Source organism: Camelus dromedarius, chromosome 8, assembly GCF_036321535.1.
Source record: "Camelus dromedarius isolate mCamDro1 chromosome 8, mCamDro1.pat, whole genome shotgun sequence".
NCBI lineage: Eukaryota > Metazoa > Chordata > Mammalia > Artiodactyla > Camelidae > Camelus > Camelus dromedarius.
Window position 1 is genome coordinate 28881180 of NC_087443.1, and position 22332 is coordinate 28903511.

At 38.9% G+C, this 22332-nt stretch overlaps 1 protein-coding gene across 3 annotated transcripts in view; it reads right to left on the reverse strand.

The window, feature by feature from the left end:
- Nucleotides 1–22332, reverse strand: part of LRMDA (leucine rich melanocyte differentiation associated) — a 1083787-nt gene that overhangs the window by 286004 nt on the left and 775451 nt on the right. For all 3 annotated transcript variants that reach the window (XM_064488025.1, XM_064488023.1, XM_064488024.1), the window contains exon 6: nt 18362–18446. In XM_064488025.1, coding sequence (XP_064344095.1) covers nt 18362–18446 — 85 coding nt within the window. The remainder of the gene's footprint in view (nt 1–18361; nt 18447–22332) is intronic.

The window sequence follows — 22332 nt, forward strand, 5'->3', positions numbered from 1 at the left end:
TACTGTTAGGAGTTTTCTGTCCATCCTTCCAAAACTATTTCTACGCATGTACACACATGTATGTGTTTAAATCTATGTGTATACGATTTTGTGTTTTTAAATTCATAAATTCTAATATAGTGCACAAATGTTTTGTACTCAAATTGATTTTTGCACAAAAAGTTTATCTTGGAGAGAATTCTGTGTTAGTACCTTATTTTTCTTAACTTTAAAAAAAAAAAAGCTGCTGTACAGTATTCAGTATCAAGATTTACCATACTTTAACCATGCCATTCCTGATGGGAATAGAAAACCACTGCAATGAACATCATTCTGCATGCTTCCCCTTAGACACATCTAATTATTAGGTTAGAGGCTATACAAATTTTATTTAAGTAATTTTAGTCTTTTAAATTTGATTTCTTTATTTCTGAATATGGTTCAAAATTTAAAAGTAAATACAAGTGTATGGTGAACAGTCTTTCTCCCACCTAGTTTTCCCACATTCCTCACTGTCCCGATCTACAAGTAGTCACCATTACCAGCTATCTTTCACTATCTTTTTATAAACAGTTTCTTTCTGTTCCACCTTTTATGCATAAATAGTAGTATGCTATGCATCTTGTTCTGTACATAGTGTTATGCCCTTAATGATATATACTGCATAGACTTAATGTAAGTATGCAGGGAGCTTCCCACTTCCTTTGACAGTCCAGAGATTGGACATACCATAATTTATATAACCATTTCTCAATTGATAGATATTTGGCTATTTTCAGTGTTTAGCTAGTACATCTAGTCTACAATAAATACAACTGCACATGTGTCATTTAACTCATATGCAATTATTTCTAGTAGTGCAACTATTGACTTACTTTTTACTGGGTTGTAATCAATTTCCAGGAACTCTTTATATATTAGAAATACATATAATCTATCCTTGTAATATGATTTTCAAATATTTTTAAAGTTCACTTGTCTTTTGACTTTAAGTCAAAAGTATTTTTTTAAATGTGTAATAGGTTTTTTTTTTAAGTAAATCAAGAGTATCTTAAATAAGATTACTTTTTTCAATTTTTGTTTTTTATATTAGGGCTTCTGAATTCTGAGTTCTCTATTTTCTTTCAGGACTTTCAAGGTTTTTCTTTTCCATTTAAAAATTTAATTCATCTGTAATCTATCCTGGTGTAAGGCACGAGACATTGATTCAAATATTATTTTCCAAATACCTATTCATTTGCCCCAAGAACATATATGGAGTAGTCTATCTTCCCCCATCAGTTTAAGACACAACTTTATCACATACTAAACCCCCAGATGGAACTGAGTCCAGTTATAGACTTCCCTTTCTATTCCATAGCCTGTTTGGTGATTTGCACCACATTTTTAATTATTGAGGCTTTATATTTGATATCTAAGTTCCTCTTACTACAATTATTTTTCCAAATGATCCCTGCTATTATTTTTGCTTATTTTCACATCTTAACTTTAGATTTATTTTTTTCTAGTTTAAAAAGAAAAAAAAAAATCTTTGGTAATTATGTAGTTTTACAATGAATTTTAGTTTAACAAAGAGGTTGTTGACATATTTATGGCCTTGAGTTTTCTAATAAAAGAATGTAGGTCTCTTCGTATCTTCAAGCCTTTTTACATGTCCTCCTGGAGAGTTTTAAGTTTTTTTCATGAAAGTATAACATGTTTTGGTTAATATATTATTATAATAGTCCCAATTTATTATCTTTTATGTTGCTTTTGTAACTTGAGTCTTAAATGAAAAATACTAACTGGTTTCTATTTTAATGTTAAAAGGTTAGTGATTTCCATGTATTAACCTTATACCTTATTTTATCACTGAATTCTCGTTAGTCCTTCAGTTGGTCCTCTCCAGCTTCCAACTGTCAAATCAAATAAAATCATCTATAAACATGATAGTTTTGTCCTATGCTTTCCATTTTCATGCCTGTAGTTTCTTTCTTCCATCTAACTCCATTGGTTACTATTTCCAGTAAAATATTAAATAACAGTGGTGGTCACAGATATCTTATCTTATCCTTACTTTAATAGGAATACCTCTTATGTTTGCCCATTAAGTTTGATGTTGGCTTTTGGACTGAGATGGATGTGATTTATCATGCTGAGGAAGTGTACATCCATTTTTGTATACTTTTAATCAAGGATGGTTAATGAATTTGGCCACTTATGGAATTATGGCTTTCCTCTTTAGATATATTAAAAAGATTAAATAAATAAATGGATATCCTAATAATGAAACTTCATTGCATACTTAGAATACACCTTAATTGGTCATAATTTTTACTCTTCTGTTTATGCTGCTGGATCATTTTAAGATTTTTTGCACCTGTATTCGTTAGTCAGATGAGTATGCAGCTATTTTCTCTATAATCCTTATCAATTTTATAAAGGTTTTACGCACTTTATAAAAAGAATTTGGAAGTACTTATTTATCTGTGCTCCAGAACACTTTAAATAGATTTGGAATCATCACTGTGGTATGCAGGATCCAGCTTGCACTGACTCACAAGAACAGACTGTGTACGTATCTTCCCAAGTCCACACTAAGTAATATCACGTATGTAGCTTAAAATCAATCATGGTGGGAATACTCACGCCACAGAAACTGTCAAACACTACACATAGTGGGAAGGACTGTGTGTGTGTGTGTGTTCGTGTGTGTGTGTGTGTTCACAGAGACCCAGTTGTTAAATATTTAACAGAATACTACTATCTTCTCTTCTAATGTTTGATAAAATATCCTGGACTTGGTGCTTTTTTAAGGGTAGTAATAGGTTTTTATGAATTTTATTTTGCCTGTGAAATCAACCTGTTTCAGTTTTCTACCTCTTCTGGAGTCAGTTTTGGGGAATTATATTTTCTAGCAAATTATCCATTTGATCTAGATTTTTCAGGGATTGCAGAAGACTGAACAAAGTTAGTTCTTACCATTGTTTTAATTTTCTCTGCTTTCTGTGGCTTGTAATTTTTTACCTATGTATAGGCAAATGTATATTTACATTCTCTTTAATTTTCCTTGATTATGTTCATGATTTAGTTTTTCTAAAACTTGTCTTTTGTTTTATTTGTTATACTATTTGTTTTATTACAGTATTATTACTGTATTTATTGCTGTTCGTTAGCTTTACTCATGTAGTCTTTCCACTTTCAGTTTATTTCACTTAGTGTTTGAGTCAGATGTTTAGTTTATCTTTTACAGTTTTTCCTTTTTAAAAAAACTAATATATGTACTTAAAGCTGTTTTCTACTGAGAGTAGCCTTAGCTATACCTCATAGGTTCTGACAAGTAATGGTTTCATCATCAAACTTTCTTGACTACTCTACATTTGGGCTTGTATGTTAACTACAACTCCAGATTTAAGAGTATCAGAACGTTTCTGGGTGGAAAGGCTTTTTGCAATCTGATTTTGTTATTAATTTTCAGTTTTATTACACTGTGACCTAAGAGTTTTTAATACTACCTCTTCTCCCTAGAATTTACTGAAATTTTGTTTGTGACCAAGTGTATTACTGTGGAAGACTGAATTTGACAAAGGTGGTCCAAGCGCTATTTCTGGTCCCACATGTTCTTCTAGAACTTTGCCACTCCCTGTCAAGAGGTGGAGTCTATTTTTACTTCCCTTAAACCTGAGCAAGACTTCTGTGACTATCCTGAAGAACAGAATGCAGCTCAAGTAATGCTATATGATTTGCAAGACACAGATCATAAAAAATGATATGGCTTCTGCCTGAGTCTTACTCTGGTGAATTTCTTTTGTCCTTGTAACTCAGCCACTATGCTGTGGTGTTCCTGGGCCTAAGTAGGCTACCAAGGAAGACTACCAGAGAAGAACTGAGGCTCCCAGCAGATAGCCAGCATCAACCATCAAGCGAGTACACGAGTTTTCAGATGATACTAGCTCCCAGACTTCTAGTCTGCTATGGAGGTGCCAGACATCATAGAATAAAGGTAAGTCATTCCCACTGTCCTCTCTTGGAATCCTGACCCTCAGAATCAGTGAACATGACAGACTATTGTCTTGTGCCACTAAATGACTTTTTTGTCTCACTTAATGCTCTTCTGCTTGACTTCTACCTTGTGATATGCATACTGCCAACTCCTGCTTTCTTTTTGTTCCAGTCTTTCATTCCAACTTTTCTGAGTCAATTTGTTTCTGTTTCTCTGTATGACACAGAGAATTGAGTTTTGCCTTATGATCCACTCTCAAAGTCTCTTAAATAGGTGAATTAAGCACATTTACATTTTGTCCTGGTACAAACATGACGGGTCTTAGTTCTGTTACGTTATATTTTATAAAGGCAGAGCTAAGTAGTTGTGACACATATCTTCTGCCTTGCAAATTCTAAAATATTAAATATCTGGTGTGTTACAGAAAAGTTTGTTAATCCTTGATATAAACGATATTATTGACTGCAAGTAATGTAATTTACTGCTATCAATATTGCTCTCTTCTGTTTTGTTGTTGTTGTAGCACAGCTTGTTGCTTTGGCTAGCACCCCCAGGGGATGCAGAGGACTCCTTACCTGCTTGTTCAGGGATTTTAATAAGAGTATTTTTAACCCTTCATTCTTCTTGCTGCAGGTTGCCCTAGGACTTTAGTGGATAATCTTTATCAAGTTAGGGAAGGTCCCGTCTATTCCTTGTTTGTTAAGAGATGTGAGCAAAATGTTCTTTCCTTCCTTCCTTCCTCCCTTCTCCTCCATCCCTTCCTTTTGCATCTATTACCATGATCATATATTATCTCTTTTTCCTTTTAATATTCTAATATGACAAGTTTACCGATAACTTCTAATAGTAAACTATCCTTTCAATTTTTATATAAATCCTACTTAGTCATGAGGGAGTTGTTTTTTTTTTTTAACTATATTACTAAATTTTATTGTTAATTTCTCTTTGAAGATTCTTTTACCCACATTTGGAAAAGAGATTGACCTACAGTTTCATTCATGACTCAATTCATGGATAGCTTTTGTTTCTATTCCACGTATTGTTTTTTTTAAAGAGTGTTTGCTAACAAAATGTACATATTGTAAAATTTCTGGTCACTTCTAAATTTCTATGGGAGATATGCTGAAGATTTCACCTGTTATTGTGACTGTCATTTTTATCTAGTATTTCTAGAAGGTTTTGCCTCATGTATTTCAAAGCCATGTTGTTATGCTTTGAGAATCATGAATGTTACAGCTTCCCATTATACCTTCTTAATTATATAAAATAGCCCTCTTCATCGTTTCAGTAATCATCTTGAAACTTATTTTGTAATATTAACATGGCGATTCCTGGGTTTTTAGCAGGTAGTCAAATTTTTTGTTTCTGTTTTTCGTAATTCCTGTATTTTTCAAGCTTCCTATGTCATTTTATTATATATATATATATCTTTAAAAAAGCATTTTATTTTCCATTTCCTTTTTTTTTATACTAAATCTAGGAGTACACTGTCATTTACTTTGGCCCATTCCCATTTATTATGACTATTACATTTGTACCAACTCCTGTCATCTTACTTTACTCTTCTAGTCACTTATACTTACTCTGGCTTGGAGATGTGACTACCCACTGAGGAGGACTAACATGATGACTGCTATGAGGCCCCTAGTGGTTCCTTGTGTTCAGAGAACTCCTGAAGCCAGTCCTACATTTTAAAATTCTCTTGCATTTATTTTGGGCTGTGATTAACCTCTTCAATCCTATCCTTCTATCTACCTTGCACCAGATCTACATAGTTTCTGATCAAGGACAATACCCCTTGTTTTTCCACTAGTTATTAGTTAAAGGTTTTTTTTTTAATTCCCCTGTAGGGAGTAGTGTAATATCATTTCCACCATTTCTGCTAATGCGTCAAGATGGTTTCGTGTCTTAGTCACAGGAAATGGCCTACAAGATGCCACAAGTTATGACCTCTGATACTGTTCTGACTTCATCTACACTCCTCCCGAACCAGCCCTCCCCTGTTAAGTTGCTTTCCCCAGCCACACTGGCCTCCTACCTCTACTTACTGTATGCCAGGCATGCTCCCATCTCAAGGCCTGGTACTTGCTCTTTCCTTTGCCTGGATGACTTTCCTCTCAGATAGTCTCAAGTTCCCATCTCCCACCTCCTTAAAGTTATTACTTCAAAGCCACTTTCTCAGCAGTGACTTCTTTGGCTGTCAAGCCTCAAATTACTAATACACAATCCCTAATCTCCTTTGCTTGCTTTTGTTTTCATCTTATACTGATCTGTAACATAGTCGATGGGGCTTTTATTTTTTATCTTAGTTATCAACCCTTTTCCTCACCAGAATGCAAACTCTCTGAAGGCAGAGTTTTTTGTCTGCTTGATTCATCTCTCTGTCCCTAATGTTCAGAACAGTGCTTGGCACAAAGTATACGCTCAGCAGATATCTCTTAAATATGATACATTTCTAGGGATTCAGAAGAAGAAAAGGAGGCTGTGGAACATGTTCATTATGCTTTACAATCTCCCCGATACGCCAGCACTCACTGCCCGGTCTAACCTGTTCTCCAAGGGACCTTAGCTATTTGATTTGTATACTGTATGAAGTAAGTTCTAGGAAGATTCCAGGGGAGCCGATGAAGAAAGGGAAAAATTAGACATAAGAAGGAAAGCTCTCTCTGGAGGAAAAAAAATTAAATTACGTGGGAGAATGGTTACATGAGTTTCTTAATCAAAAACAAAGAAAGGGACTGCATCTTACCCTCTTTGACTCTCCTTGATTTGGGAGAAACTGATGAGGTATAGCAAGACAAATAAAGGAATAAAGAGCTAATCCACAAGAGAGAAGACTGTTTTATTGCTCTTAAACAGATGTCTGTCCTTACAACACAGGATATTTTTTTTTTCTTTGGGGGAGGGTGGGAATAGGGGTAAGGGAGCAGCAATTTAAATTGGAATCTCCAGGCAGTCTGTGTTTGGGAATTAGCATTGCATTATTTTCCTGGCTCCCCATCCCCTCGTTGTCTTTTAGTTGAGAAACATTTGCCCTGGAACAGCACAAAGAGTTTGCATTAGCATCCCTGAGGACAGAACTCTGACCCCACAGACTAAGGAAGCTACAAATGGAAAATTCCAAGTTGCTATACTCTTTTATTTTCATGCTAATGCTTCTGCAGAGAGTATTTAAAGAAACAGATGCACAAGAATAATAAGGAGTCCAGGACTAAGAACTCCTCTGACAACAGTGGAGTGTTTTTCCAGCATGGTCTTGTATCTGTCTGTGCTCGTCGAAGTCCAGAAGGGTCAAGGTGAAACCTGTGTTTCTTTTTTTTTTCTTTAAGCTGAACTAGCAATGACATAGAGAACCCTGGATGTGTGTTACAAATCCTGATTGGATTTGAGAGTTGTATAAATTTCATTTCACTTCCTTCAGACTACACTATTTAACTCTCAAAGACAGATGAGCAAACCCTTAAGTAAAAGGCCTTAGGGAATGGTGACTTCCCAGTCTCCCTTGCCAATCCACATCTGACTTCAACAGTATCTATCTTATTTTCAGCCCACTAGTTACCTCCCTTATATTCTCTACAAACTTCTCATCTTTGTTTTTTGGTTTTTTTTTTTAGTATAACTTGATCCTGGGATTAAATTCTCAAGTAGAAGACAGACCAGAGCACTGCACTCTGCAAAGCCAAGTAGTCTCAATGTTCTTTTCCTAATATGCAAATGAAACTTCTTATTTTATTTCACCACAGGCATGCCCCGCAGAGGAGCAGCTAATCAGAGAGGCAGAATCATCATAACTAAACCTTGCTTTAAGGTTCTTTCTCACACATACTCCTTATCTGGATTACAGCCAGAAATTAAATAAGAACTCTACTCAGTCTCTCCTCGAGTTCTCTTTCACACTCTGAAATGGCCCAGGGCAGGTTTCTCCAGGTTTGTCACCTAGACAAATGGTTTCATGCCAGTGGTGGCTTCAGAATTTTTATACTCAAAGTGCACAGAAGCAACAATGGGGGTGTGTGTGAGTGGAGAGGCAGGGGATGGAAGGTTTGTTTTGAAGCTGTGTTTCTGTATTAAGCACAGGTTCTTCTCTCAGTTTGTAGGCTTCCACGTGGTGATGAGGAGAAAGAGCCCTGAGACATTTGGAAGCAGAGAATGGAATGGGGGAAATAAAGCCCTTTCTTACACATGAGTAAGAGAAAGCAACTTTCTCCTTCCACCTGTTTGCTCCCAACTCAGTTCTCACCTTCATCCAAGTCCACCTCCCCATCCTTCCATCCTCACTCACCTCCCCCTTCTCTCACTCATGCATCTAGCTGGCCCTTTGCTTTCTACGTGCAGGGCCTTCTTTCTCCAATTAGACTACAGGATTCCTGAAGGCAGAGCCCACAGCTTCTATGTTTGCATCTCCCACAACCCCCTAGAACAGGGTTCCTCTCAAAAAAAGTACGGTTGGCCAACTGATTGAAGAAACAGAAATAGGCCCCTGCAGTGACCTGAGGCATATGGAATTCTGATTAAGGGAACTGAAATGTCAAAAAGCCCAATTCCGCACCCTTCATAAAGTACACACATCCCAACAAATCCGAGGTTATTGGAAAAGTAACAGCCCTGTCCCCTGACCAGCCCCAACCAGAAATTTCATAAGAATGGATAAAGACCCAGTGCAGTAAATATTAATGGCTGGAAGGGGGAGGCAGAAGGACAGAAAGCTAAACAGAGCAGGTGTTCACCTCACTCCATTTCAGTCCGCCTGCAGCCAACAACGTCATCGCTTGGCTTTCTTGAGCTTGCCGACAGGCCATTTTTCATGATTTTACCATTTCTGGCCAAACACAAACTTTTTAATTAAATGTACCACACGATTCCAGATGTTTGTTTATTTGTTCCAAAAAGGTTGTAAAAATCACTCCATGAGGAAAAACCTGGGGCAGGGGGAAACTTTTTCTCTAAGAGACAGGGAAACAAATGTGTTAGGAGAACTGGGCCTGGGAAGTGAAGGCTGGGCAGAGCCTCTCAGCACAACCATCTAAACCAAAAGCACTGGCTTCGAATAGCTCCCCTTCCAGAAACCCAAGACTGGGGAAGAAAACACATTGGGCTCTTACTAGTTTTTAAACGAATGGTGCTCATCTTGAGCCAAAGACCGAAATGGGAATAGATTCTTGGGGCTACTCTGCCTGCTAGGTCTAAGTCTGTCCCTGTGGCCACGAGCTCCACTGCAGTGACTCCGGTGGCCTCCCTCCTACTTCCCAGGCCAGATGGGAGCTCATGCACGAGTGGTGGTCAGGGGAGCCCTGGCAGGATTCTGCAAAGCGAGAGGGCTTCAGGCAGACATGATGGCTTCCCATGAACCATGCCGGCCCCCTTGCAGCTATCTGTTCTCTGGTACTCTCCACCTCTAGACATGATCAGGCATTAAGTCGGTCTACTGCATTTGCTACAGAATGGTTCTCATACTTCCTCCCCTCTTCTCTGTTCCCCTAGCCAACCAGGCACTCCAGACCTTCAGCATCCAATGCAAGATTATTTCACCATCATCCCAACTGATGCTGGGCTCTAAAGGTTGCTTTTGAACGTGCAGAGGAAAAGCACTGACTATCCATTTTCTCTGATGCCTGAGGCAGGGATATCCTGTGACCAAACCATCAGCAACCTCAAACCACAACTCCACTGGGGCTGTAGGTTTCCCTTTACATCACACACACCCCTGCTCCACCAGCAGAGTCCTGGCCCCAGCTGTCCTTCCCATCTGTTACCACGTTGGTTCCTAAATTACCTTTGCTTGAAACCTGCTCTTTGGAGGCAGAATAATCTGTAGTCACGTAACGTGGAGTCAAGAAATTCAAAGCTTCTCAAACTGGACCAAACTTCCTTCAATGCTACCCCACAATGGCCTGCTCAAGTCCTGGCTCCTTTCTTTCCAATCCCCCTGCACATTGCTTGCAGATTAATAACCACACGGCACAGCTTTAAATCAAATCTAGATGCTTCTGCTTGTTCAAGGCCTGCCATAATACAAGTTCTCTCCACATAAGTCAACTTATTTCTGAATTTTTCAAAACTGGGTCCCTCCTTCCAGTCAGCTCTATCTGTTCTTACCTTTTCTTTACCCATTTCCTTTTTCTGGAATGCCCTTCTTTTGCCCTCCACCTACTCATGTCCTATCTGTCCTTCAAAACTCAAGGCCAACACCCTCCCAACAGTTATGTCTGACTATTCTAGCCTTTACTGATTCCCTTCTTTTCTAAACATTCCTGGCATTTATGGCTTTTACCAAGTACAATGACTCTTAATTATCTAACATAGACTATCTTGGTGGGTTGGCATTGCTTCACTTTTAGTATTTCCTCAATCAAACCATAAATTCTTAGAAGACAGATAAGATGCTCTCTGCTTCTGAATTCTCCACAGACCCTAGTAGAGTTTGTTCACAGTGGGTACTAAAGAAAGACATGCTGGAGGACTCCCTAAATGATGGTGCCCAAGGCGATACTTGTCCTTTCAGGAGTCCTGTGTGACCACGTCCCAGCTCTTCCCTTGCAACAGAAGGGAGAAGAAACAGCCCATGACTCTCAAACTTCAGGACATTTAGAATCTTCAACCCTGCCCATTCCAGACCCTCCATTTTTTTTTTTTTTTTAAACAGAAGGACATGTTTTTGGCGTTACTTTTTATTTGGACTGTGTGTTGGGGGAAGGGTCATCCTTCTGACCTCTCAACCTACAGAAGGTTTATTACTGGGGGCGGGGGGAGGGCGAAGGTGGAGCAAGATACCATTTTTCCCTCCTTGCTTTGCTTCTGGAATGGTAGAACGAAATCTGTAGCCCCACAGTTCTGTCCAAAGAGCAGAAATAAAGCAATCATGGAGGCTGCAAATGAAAAATCATCCTTGTAGAAAAAAGATAGGAAATGGACCCCTATGGATTTCAAATGCTTCAAGGAGGCTGCTTAAAGTTCCTGGCTAAAGTCCATGCCAGTCTTGGTAATAGTCTAACAGATTCATCCATCTTCAGATTCCACTTGGCTTGCTCTTCCATCACTGCCACCCTCTCAGACAGCGAGCGCACACATGCACATCTATCTATATATATGCGGAAGTTTTAATCTATACCACCCTCCATTCCAATCCACCCAGCCCCACTCCGTACAGAGGGAAGCTATTGACCCTGCAAAGCAACAGGGAGATGAATTTGATGACCCAGACTAGAGTTTTTAAACCATTTCAGCAAGGTCTAGAATCAAAGGAAAGTACAATTTATTCAGCACTTAGTAAAGTCCTTTTACTTAGGAACAGAGTGCACACACTGAAAATAGACTCCAGCTGCCACACAGATAAAATAAACCTGTCAACCACTACTGTCAAATCACTAGTCACCTCGATTAAATAAAGGAAATTTTAGCATCTCTCAGCATTTGAGACTTCCACCAAGATTCTAAGCCCCTGAAAGCATTATGAAGGCAAGAAAAAACTAAAGTAAGGACTTCTGCTGAAAATGCCGTCAGAGGAAAGTATTTTACAGCATTATAAAATGTTAATAACGGCTCTGCACAAGGAACCAACACACTCATCTGCCACATAGCCAGGGCAAAGCCACTGCACAGAGTCTGAAAAGGGGGAGCCAAGGTCATACACCTGCTTGGCAGGACCCACAGATCAATCGTTCGCCCATCAGTGAGGAGGGCTTCCTTGTCAATTGCCAGTGTGATTTCCTTTTTCTGTTTTTTCCCCTCTCTCTGTCTCTCCTTCTTCCTCTCCTCCTCTTCCTCTGCACCCCCCACCCTTCTTTCTTTTTTTCCACTGCTTTCAATACACTTTCTATAGAAGAAAGTTGGAACCATCGTGCTTCTGCAGATCTTCAATAAATCAGTTACTTTTTTTTAAAGAACTCATCTGATGGTTAGCTCTTGAAAGACTAATCAAAATATTCTGGAAGACAGACGGAAACAAATAAACAGATGGCTTGAATCATGGATCTGATCTCAGGTGGGATCTACCTGACAAAGTCACCATAATCATCAGATTGCTTATTCCATCTTTTCAAATGGTCAAGGAAAACCAACAAACAAGACGCAAAAAGACTCCTGGATGCTGAACTGGTAAGATAACCCGAATCAATGCACCTATCTTCCTTGAATCTTTGCTATTTTCCATGTAGATTTTGTGTATAACGATCAAAGCTCCATAAGCTTTCACACTCCCTGTGGGCTGACATAGCAAGAGGGTAGAAATATAAAAAAATAGAAAAAGAATTTCAAATTTTCTGAAAGAGAGACTGCCTCCGAATCCTATAAGCCTAAAACAAACTGGGGTTTTCAAGCGGCCCCATCTTGAGCCCTCCCAGAAGTATCTTGCTAGCTGGCATACAGCTTTTCTGGCCGACACCTCCCCATCCCAAACATCTTTGCCTACATTGAAACATCTTCACCCATATCCATTTCATTTTCCTCTTACTCATTTCACTTTGGCTTATTCAAAGAGTTGAAGCGAAACACTCTGTATTTATGGCCTCTGTGAAAATGTATTTTATGATATCTCAGGCTAAAACTGTTTAAAAAATAAAGATAAAAAGCACCTGCAGTTTTTCTTTCTGTCTTTTCCTTTTCTGGATGACACACATTGAGCTGCTTCATGGAGAAATACAGAAAAATCAATTGCTAAGCATAAAATGCAACTCACATTAAGAAAACTGCAAACGATAACTAATTATGATAAGTTGCTATGTAAATCACTCGGTGACAGTCCCAGCAATCAATTTCAAACACAAATAGACCAAGCCCCTGGTTGGAGAAGAGGATGAGCTAACAACTGTGTCAATAAAAACAGTGGCAAGGTTGCCAACAATGGGTAGAGGTAGGGTAGTTATCATCTGCAGACAAGTTTTCATAGCAGATTTCCTCTCGGTTTCTTGCTTTCTTTCTTTCATACATTTAAAGTCCAGTGCTTAATGTGACAAGTTAATTGTGGTATATCTCCAAGACCATATAAGCATCAGGGGAAAAAAGTAGTAATTCAGGGATGTTCACTGGGGTTGCAATTACTTTGCAAAATGTGTGTGCTAACAATCAGAATAGGACCCTCAAAGTGACAGTGGTTGGCAAGGTAAGACTACATTTGATTTGCCAGCTTGTCTGTTTTTTTTGTTTTGTTTTTGAATTTTATTTTTTATTGAAGTGTAGTTAATTTACAATGTTAGTGTCAGGTATGCAGCAAAGCAATTCAGTTTTTTATATATATACACACATACACTTTTTCAGATACTTTTCTATTATATGTTATTACAAGAAATTGAATATACTTCCCTGTGGTACACAGTAGGTCCTTGTTGTTTATCTATTTTTATATAGTAATGTGTATCTGTTAATCCTACACTCCTAATTTATCCCTTCCCTGCCCTTTCCTCTTTGGTAGCCACAGTATGTTTTCTATCTTAATGAGTCTATTTTTGGTTTGTAAATAAAATTTGTATCATTTTTTTTAGATTCCACATATAAGAGATATCATACATTTGTATTTCTCTGTCTGACTTACTTCACTTAATATGATAATTTCTAGGTCCATCCATGTTGCTGCAAATGGCATTATTTCACTATTTTTATGGCTGAGTAATATTCCATTACACACACACACACACACACACACACACACACACACACCCCTTCTTTATTCACTCATCTGTCAATGGACATTTAGGTTGCTTCCTTGTCTTGCTAGCTTAATCTGTTTTAACTGGACATCACTGCCACCCCCTTCTGAGATTTTCTTTGCAGCTCAGAAGAGAAAATAGAAACTATATTTCCCAGAACTCCCTCCCTGAATGGGTCTCAATATATGGTTCACGGTTAGTGTGGGCCAGAGAGACACTGAGCATGACTTGGAAATCCAGAGAGAAGGAGGGGAAGGGCAGTAAGTGGGTAGTCTAATGTTCGAAGGACTTCTTTAGAATCACTGCCCCACTGGTGCTGCAGACTGAGAAGGTCAGGAGGAGACTACTGGGTGTTCCTGAGATGTACAGGAACTTCAGCAAGCTCTTGAGAATCACCAACCTCAGGGCTAAGGCTGAGACACTGGGTGGCACCTTCCCTGACAGTCAGTCCTTCGGTGATTGTGTAAGCCTCTCATTCCTTGTTAAAGCCCTTCATAGTTTGGATACAGAGTGTGCCTTCTATTTTCCCTGTCTGAATTCGGGCTGATACCATAGCTTTTCCCCTCTGAGTTTCTCAAACTTTCTCTGCTCCCAAACGTATAGATTTGTAAGTTTTTTAAAAGGGTGGCGGGAGGGAAGTCACAGGCTATTTTTTTTGACACAAGTAGGCAAGGATGCTGCGCTTTGCCATAGCCTCAGCACAGGCTTTGGAAATGTAACCCTGGTAGCAGACATTTCCAAGCTGAGCCTCTCCCTGTACTTTCTCTCCTCTTCCCTCCAGCATGATGCCACAGTGAGTCCTACACTAGCCTCACATGTCCTGTGTAAGGGACAAAAATCTGGGGTGGCCTGGGAATCAAGGACACAGCATAGATTTTTTTTTCCTTGCCTCTGTTGCTAAATGACTCAGTTTTCCCTAGCAATTTTTGGTGATGTCTTCCTCTGTTAAATGGGAAATATCTACCCTCCCCACTTTATAGAGTTGTCTCAAGGATGATGAGTATGGTCTGTGCTCCAAATAGAAATGTTTTCCCAAAAGACACAATGGTCTATATAGACGCGAATTCTACTTCTAACAGTTACCAGATAAAGAATGGCAGTACCTGGCACACAGGGCTATGTCCTATGCATGGAATGTATTTCAAGAGACATTTCTCCAACATTTCAGCATTCCTCATCATGTGGCTACTCAGTGAGGGATAGCATGCAGACTGTCACTAGGTAGCAGTTAGCATCACTGACGCACCCCCTTACCCCTCATACACTGAAGACATGCTCAGACCTAGAGAATTCTCAGAGACATTTCAAGAGGACCATTCTAAAACCACATCTTTACCATAACCTGCCTCTTACTGAGAATCCAGCCCCTTCTCTGAGAGCTTCTGTTCAAGTAAAATAATTCCATTAGTTGCTTCAATTCATCCTATTGCTTTCCTGCCATCAAAATGCCAGAGTTTGAAACCTATGACATTAAAATAATTATCTACTGGGAAGTTATGCAATATGGCTAAATCCCACCTGGCAATGAACCAACAGATACAGCTCCCATTCAAGATGGCTTAGGTTTCTGCAAGCAACAGAGTCGAGGTGTGACGTCCCCAAGACCAGCCTCTCCCTTCAGTATGAGTTCACCCTCAAAGGCAGATGGGTTTTCTTTCTCAGATGCAATTGTTACCTCCCAATTTACGTGCAATCAAGTATTTAGATACCAACAAGAGGCATCTAAGCACTTGACTTTCCCTTAGGCTTCTATCACTCATCATTTACTGAACAAATATTTATTGCTCTCTGGTTAATTAGGAGGTTCTGTGCCAGGCACTGCAGACATAGTGGTGAGTAAACAGACACTATTACCTCTGCTGCTCCACCCCTCCCCCTGCCAAGAGCTGCTGTCCAGGAAGACAGTCCCTGAACAGAGAAAACTGACCTACTATGAATGCACAGGGTGGGATCAGAGGGGTCTTCTTTGGAGCTGTGGTATTTGAGCTGATACCTGAAGAATGAGCAGGAGTCAGTGATGTGAACGAGATGAACGGTTAGAATCTGCCCTGCCCCTCAGGGAGCTTTCATTTACGAGGAGTCCCAGACTTTGGTATATCTGACCTCTATCACAGAAAGCAGAGGATGAGCAACTGCATTAAGGAGAAAGACAAATATAATGAGTACCTCAAAGAGGAAAAGTCAATACAGATAAAATCAGCAAAAAATTCACGCAGGAGTCCAAAGTGCTGGGCATTACTATCCCTATGAGGTTTGGATTATCTGCAAGTTACAGACAGAAAAATAGAGTCCCCTGTCTCCTGATCCTTATTCTGGGCCCAGACTTCTTTGCCTTTGAATCTACAGTCCTCAGGACATGAATCTTGGGCCTATCACACTCGACATTGGAAGTTACATAAAAGGACATGCAAAGGGAAAATGGCATGTGTGGAAAAATAGCAATTTGCACATGAACTACTGTCCACTGGTTTGTGTAGTCATTGGTGTGGAATGAAAAAAGATTGGGAACTGGATGAATCAAAAATTATTTGCAAATAGAATGTCCACTTAGGAGTTTAGAGACCAAGTTTCAGACATCATGGAAGATTTCTCTTGGGAAAGAATTGATGTAATTTGTCTTTACAATATGGAAGTACCTCTCTGGATAAATGTTTGTAGGCTGTTTCCATGAAGATGTTAACAAATGACACTCAAATAGGTGATTTATGTGATCAGAAATTTAGAATAATTTCTTTAACTTAGATATAAAAAAAAAGACAGCATTAAGCAGTTTCATTCTGGATGCTGAAAAATAAGGCTCCCCTCATTTGTCATTGTATGATTCATGCCAAGCTGAAATATATCAGTCTCATATTTTCCCTACATGGAGTAGTCCAATAATAATTCAGCCTCATGAGCTTCTCTGGCTCTCTCTTTACTGATCTCCTCATGACCATAAGCCCAAAGGACCTGGTCATCGTTTCATGATGCTGACTTGCTCTTTTCAACATCCACGTACTTAGTACTGATCAGGCAACCAATGTATTAAACGCATACTAATTGCTTAGTGAAACTGAGACATCTGTTCTTGGCTCCCTTTAAATAATGAGGGTGCCTATTTTCACTCTAACCATGTTAGGCATTTTTCCATATTCCAAGTATTACTTAAAATATCTTCAAAACTTACTGTCTTATATTCCATTTCTTCAAGGTTCAGATTTCTTATTTCATTGTTACAGTGACAGATGACCTTTGCACTATTACCAATGGCTATCATTTATCTGATCAGGACTTCCTGCAGTGAAATCTCAATTTCATGGCTAGATCAACTCTTACAAGTAGGCTTAAGAGATCCAAGACCTCAATTCCTATGCAGTGCAATCAACCAGCTACACAGCAAAATGACCCCTACTCATATACAAGAGACCACTAAATAAATCCATGAGAGTATGATGCTAGGGTTAATTTGTCATTCCTTCTAGATAGAGCATTATTATTTGCCAAGAGGAATCCACCTCCCCCCTCAAAAAACAGTCTCTAAAGGGATACACTCAAAACCTCCATAAAGACATTCAGCAAAAGAGATCTGTTTATGCCCCTCAAAATATAATACATTGGCAGCTATTTATTCCACCTGACTTTGAGCAAAACTGATTTTCACAAATTTGACACTTACTAAATGGAATCACAATGGAACCCTAATTGAACCAACACATATTTAAACACAGAAAAGTTCTCCTGAGCCTCGACATCAAACAGACAACATGGGTCCAAGTCACAGACACCTGGACTCTTGCATTACTCTCTTGGTCATTTCCTGCAGGATATAAGGATGCTATCTGCTCAGAGCCTTAGAGGACCAGCTCCACCACTGTCTCATCTCTACAGACTTTGCTCCTACCCACCCATCCTGCAATGCAGCCTGGATGACAAACCTGGGACGGCCCTCATTCAGTGTCCCCTGTATGGACAAGGGGAGTTTCCAGCTGGGGGAAGCACTGTTCAAAGCAGGTAATGCCCTCATCCTAAGCCTATTTTTACTCACACGGCGAAGGTAGATTCACAATTACAAAACATGGCTGTGGTCATAACCGGAATAAAATGGGGTAAAACAAGTTATATCACATGGCCTCCACCTGTTCTAACCAATTCTAACAAAGGTGATCACATAGTCCTTTGCTCAGGCATCTAGGTTAGGGATAAACCATGTTTGAATTATATTCCTTGCAGACTCTAGAGATGGCAATCGGAATTCAAGGCTTTGGAAGAACTGATTAAGACAAACTAATGTTTCGAGGATCAGAGAATTCAGGGAAAACGGCACAAGGATTCTCTCCAATGTTGCCAGGCAAATTGGAATTCCTTTTAACTGTAATGTAGAGTTCATTCATTTGGAAATTACAGATTTCAACTATTATACTCCCAAACAATGATATTTTTACAAATACTGGTGAGTTTCCCAATTTCTCTCCATCACTTTTTCTGGAGGTAATGATCTACTTAGTAATGTTCAAGTATGATAATCTCCTTATTCAAAGAAAAAAAAAATCAAAATTATACTCCACCATGGATTTATTTGCCTTCCCCTTAGACTGCCACTAAATTCTGTTTAATATGAGTTAAAATCACTAGGCCTGACAGGTGTGGTTTTCTCATCAAGGACTTGAAAAGCACTATGTTCCTTCCAAAGTGCCGAGGCAGCAGTAATGAGCCCAGAGTTCTGCGCAGCCAAGTGTCCCTCCCGGCAGCCATCGAGAGCAATAAAAAGCAGAGTCCTTACCTCGGTGACTGGTGAGTTCCCTGGAAGCAGACGGCAAGGGTGTGTAGTAACATTCTGGAGAGACAGCAACACTGTCACTGGAAGCCTACATGATTAAAAAGAAAAATAAGCACATATATCAAAGGAAGCAACACAAAACACTAAATATTTTCCTTTCCCAAACTTATCTCCTTGGGACCTGGGTTTGGAGAAAGTATTTTGGACTGAGACTCTTCTCAGGAAGCAATAGTTGTCTGCATTGAGATGATATTCTGGTAAGTGTAGGGGAAAACACAGAGCTTAGAGGGGACTCAGTACAGGTGGAGGGACTCTTAGACAAGGGGACATTTGTTTATTGTACTGAACTGAGAGGAGGAGGAGGAAGATCAGGAAAAGAGAAGTTGAAGGCAGGAAATGTTGACTTAGATTTCTGTTACAGGTCTTGTTCCTGTAATTCCTACAGACTAAATGCTCACTGTGCATAATTTTTATGGAAACCACTGAAGAGGCTGAGCTTTGCTCCCAGGAGGGTGGGACAAACAGGGCTGGTTTACGGGGCCCAGTGGCATGGGGACAGTAGGAAGCTGAAGACATAAGACCCAGCAGCATGAAGTGACCCTACCGAAGGACATAAACCATCGCAAATCATGCAACTGGGGTTCTGGCTAAACTGAACAAGTGCACTGAAAAACCCATCTGAAATTTGAAATACAGTGGTTATCAACAAAACTTTGCCATTTGAAGGCCTAAAAGAAAATGACAGGAAATCTATCTAAGATGCTTTTTTTCCCCTCTTGTTTTGCTGTACACACAGCTCTTTAACCACCAGATGTGTGACCCAGGCTGCTAATTCCTCTTTCCCTAAGTCTACACCCATGGGGGCTAAGGCAGGAGCAAGGGACTACAGCTGTGGAGTCAGTTGTCCCTCAGAGCTGATGGCCAGTTTGCCTCATTCAGAGTGCGGCTGCGTGGAAAAAGCAGCATCATCACTGCCACTCCACATCAGACTTCTGAGCCAAATGCTACTTTTCTTTTTAATATCCAAAAAGGACCATCTGCTAGGATCAAAATCCTAAGCTTACAACCTTTCCAAGCTTCATGAAAAAGTAAATTTCATTAACACTACATTTTTCTTTCTTGAAAAAGGAAACACATTCTATGGGATATATTTGCCCTGGTAGGAGCAGCCCTTTTCTCTGAAGAGATTATCTACATTATAGGAATCAAAACTAAGTCGGAGATTAGACCTACTTGCTAGAAAAACCCTTTAAACCCCATTTCTGACATTTGAGATGTTTGATTAAGCGGCTTTCAGTGGAGTCTTACAGAAAGAGTTCTGAATGGCACAAAATTGGAAGCTCTGTCCCTAAGGCAGAGACCGATTTCAGGTAGCATTACGTCACTCCAGCAGCAAGGGAAATATACAGTGTTTAAAGCTTGATCCAAGGGGACTGTGTCCAGAAAGATCAAAGTTCAGTTACCCAGAAAAAAATGCTTTCAAAAGTAGATAAGACTTGCTCGGTACCACATCATTAGACATTTAGGATGCTGCAACAATGTAAAAGAGTAGGAAATCAGATTAAAATTCAAACACTAGAATCACCAGGTGTTTCCCCACTTGGCATTCAAGGTCCCCTGTAATTGCTGCATGATAAATGAGATACAATGTTAGTGTTCTAAATACAGCATCTCTTCAATGCTTGAGGCAAGATACATGGGGTGGACAAGTGGGGGTTGTCCTTCCACAGATCAACTATACTTCCTCCAAAAGGGGCCATACTTCTTTCTCTGCCAATGTTTCTGCTCTACCTTGTTGTTTAAAAAGCCTAAAATTCCAAGATGAGTTTAAGGTTGCTATATTGTCATATTTCTTGGTACTTTTTTTAAAATCTCAATTTTCAGGCTGTTAATAATCTGATGACAGCTTTTCCTAAGATTACTGGAACAAAAGGACTGGGCAGAACATTGGAATTTTGTAACCAAGAGTAAAATAGCTATTTCAGTTTTATTTCCAATTGTAGTCAAAGCAAAAAACTGTGTGGCTTGAGTTCTGTTTTGCAGTCATCATTCTATGCCTAGCATTTAATTACTTTTCTGCTCAGTGTCCATTTATTATAAACTCAAGTCATGGAAAAGAATCCAGGAAGACGACAATTTTGCAAACTATGCCTTTTGGTGAAACTTTCATGGCTGGATGTTTAGGGAAACTGCTACAAACCAAGAGTCTAACTACCAGTTCTTTGACTTGGCTTTTAGCAAAATGAAGTCCATGTGATCTTTTCAATAGTGATGTTGAAAATTATGCTTAGAAGCATGATTCAGAAAAGCACAATTATAAGATGAAAGAAGTGGACAGGACAATGTTTAAATTTGCACACTACCTGCCCAGGAATAAAAAATTCCCCTTGAAATTAAAGCAAAATACTCATAGTGTATTAACAATGAGATAATAGAAACATAAGTGGAAAATTTTAAATAATGTCTTCTTTTACCTGGATTAAGTCTTCATATCTTTATGCCTAAAATGGGACTAGGGAAACTGGGGTAAATCTGAATCCTCAGAACTACAAGTACTCTCAAATCTTTGAGTCCTTGCCAAATTTTCTAACCACCTAGGGCAAACAACTATGATTTTACACTTTACTTTATAAATCACTCCTGTTGGAGGATGTTTATAACATCTACAATAAAACATGAGCTTGCAGAAAACCAATGTCCCTAAATAAACAAAAATATAATAGAAAAATGGACCAAGGAAATGTCTGACAATTTAAAGAAGAGAAAACCTGAGTGGTCAATAAATAAAAGAGAAGATGGTCACATTTACTGGTCCTATGGGCAATGCAAATTAAAACAATAAGATACAATTTTTCTATCCATCAGAACTGGCCAACTTTTATGTCTCACAATAACAAGTGCTACAGAGACTGAAGGCCAGCAACACTCTTAACCTCTCATCCCTTGCCAGTGGAAATGTACAGTAGTTCAAGTACTTTGGAGAGTAATTGAGCAGTATCTAATAAAACTGAAAATTGGTACTGCAACACCACTGAAAGTATATGCACTATGGAAAATTTTACTCAGGTCTGTAAGGTGGGACATAAAACAATGTTTACTGCAGCATTATTTACAACAGAACAAATTGGAAATAAATCAAATGTCTATCAATGAGGAAAATGGATAGATAAAATGTTGTACATTCACATGACAGAATAATATTTAGCAATTAAGAGCAATCAAGATGATTTATATTTCCCAATTTGAATAGGTCTAAAAATTCAACAGAGTGAAAAAAATGCAATTTGCAAAATAATAAATGTAGTGTAATATTATTTATGTGAATATGTAGTTCTTCGATCTCATGTGTGGATGGTAACAACTAAAAATTAAAAAAGTTACACACTAAATTCAGGAAAATGGGTGCCTCTGTCAGAGGGCAGGGTAATAGGAATGGTGCAAATAGGAATAGGGGGAGCTTCAATGCATATGTAAAGGTTTTTAATTTAATGACAAGACTTAGAAAAAAATATGTCAAAATGTTAGAAAATACTAATCCTGTATGGTAGCTAAATGTGCTCATTACTTTTTAAACTTTTCTACATGTTGGGAATTTCTCAAAACTCAACATGAAAATTGAAAAAAATAAAGACTCCTGCTTCCTCTCTGATCCATAATCCTGCATTGATTTAAAACCCATCATTAGAGGAAATGTCCTCTAATAATTTTCCAGTACTTGCATGACATGGATTAAGGTCACCGTGAGTTGGCTTTCTGTGATGAAATATCCCATTTCTAATTCTTCTAAAGCTATTGACTGTAACAACAGAATGGAAAAAGCTGAAAAATAGTAGTAAATATATATCCCCATTCACACCAAGACTTGAAATGCCCCTTCCAGCCTGGTAAGTCCTTCTGCTTAAGATTTGAAAAGCATACTGAAGGTTTCTGTACTCTTCTCCTACTCAAGATTGGAGAGTTGCTAATTTTTTAAA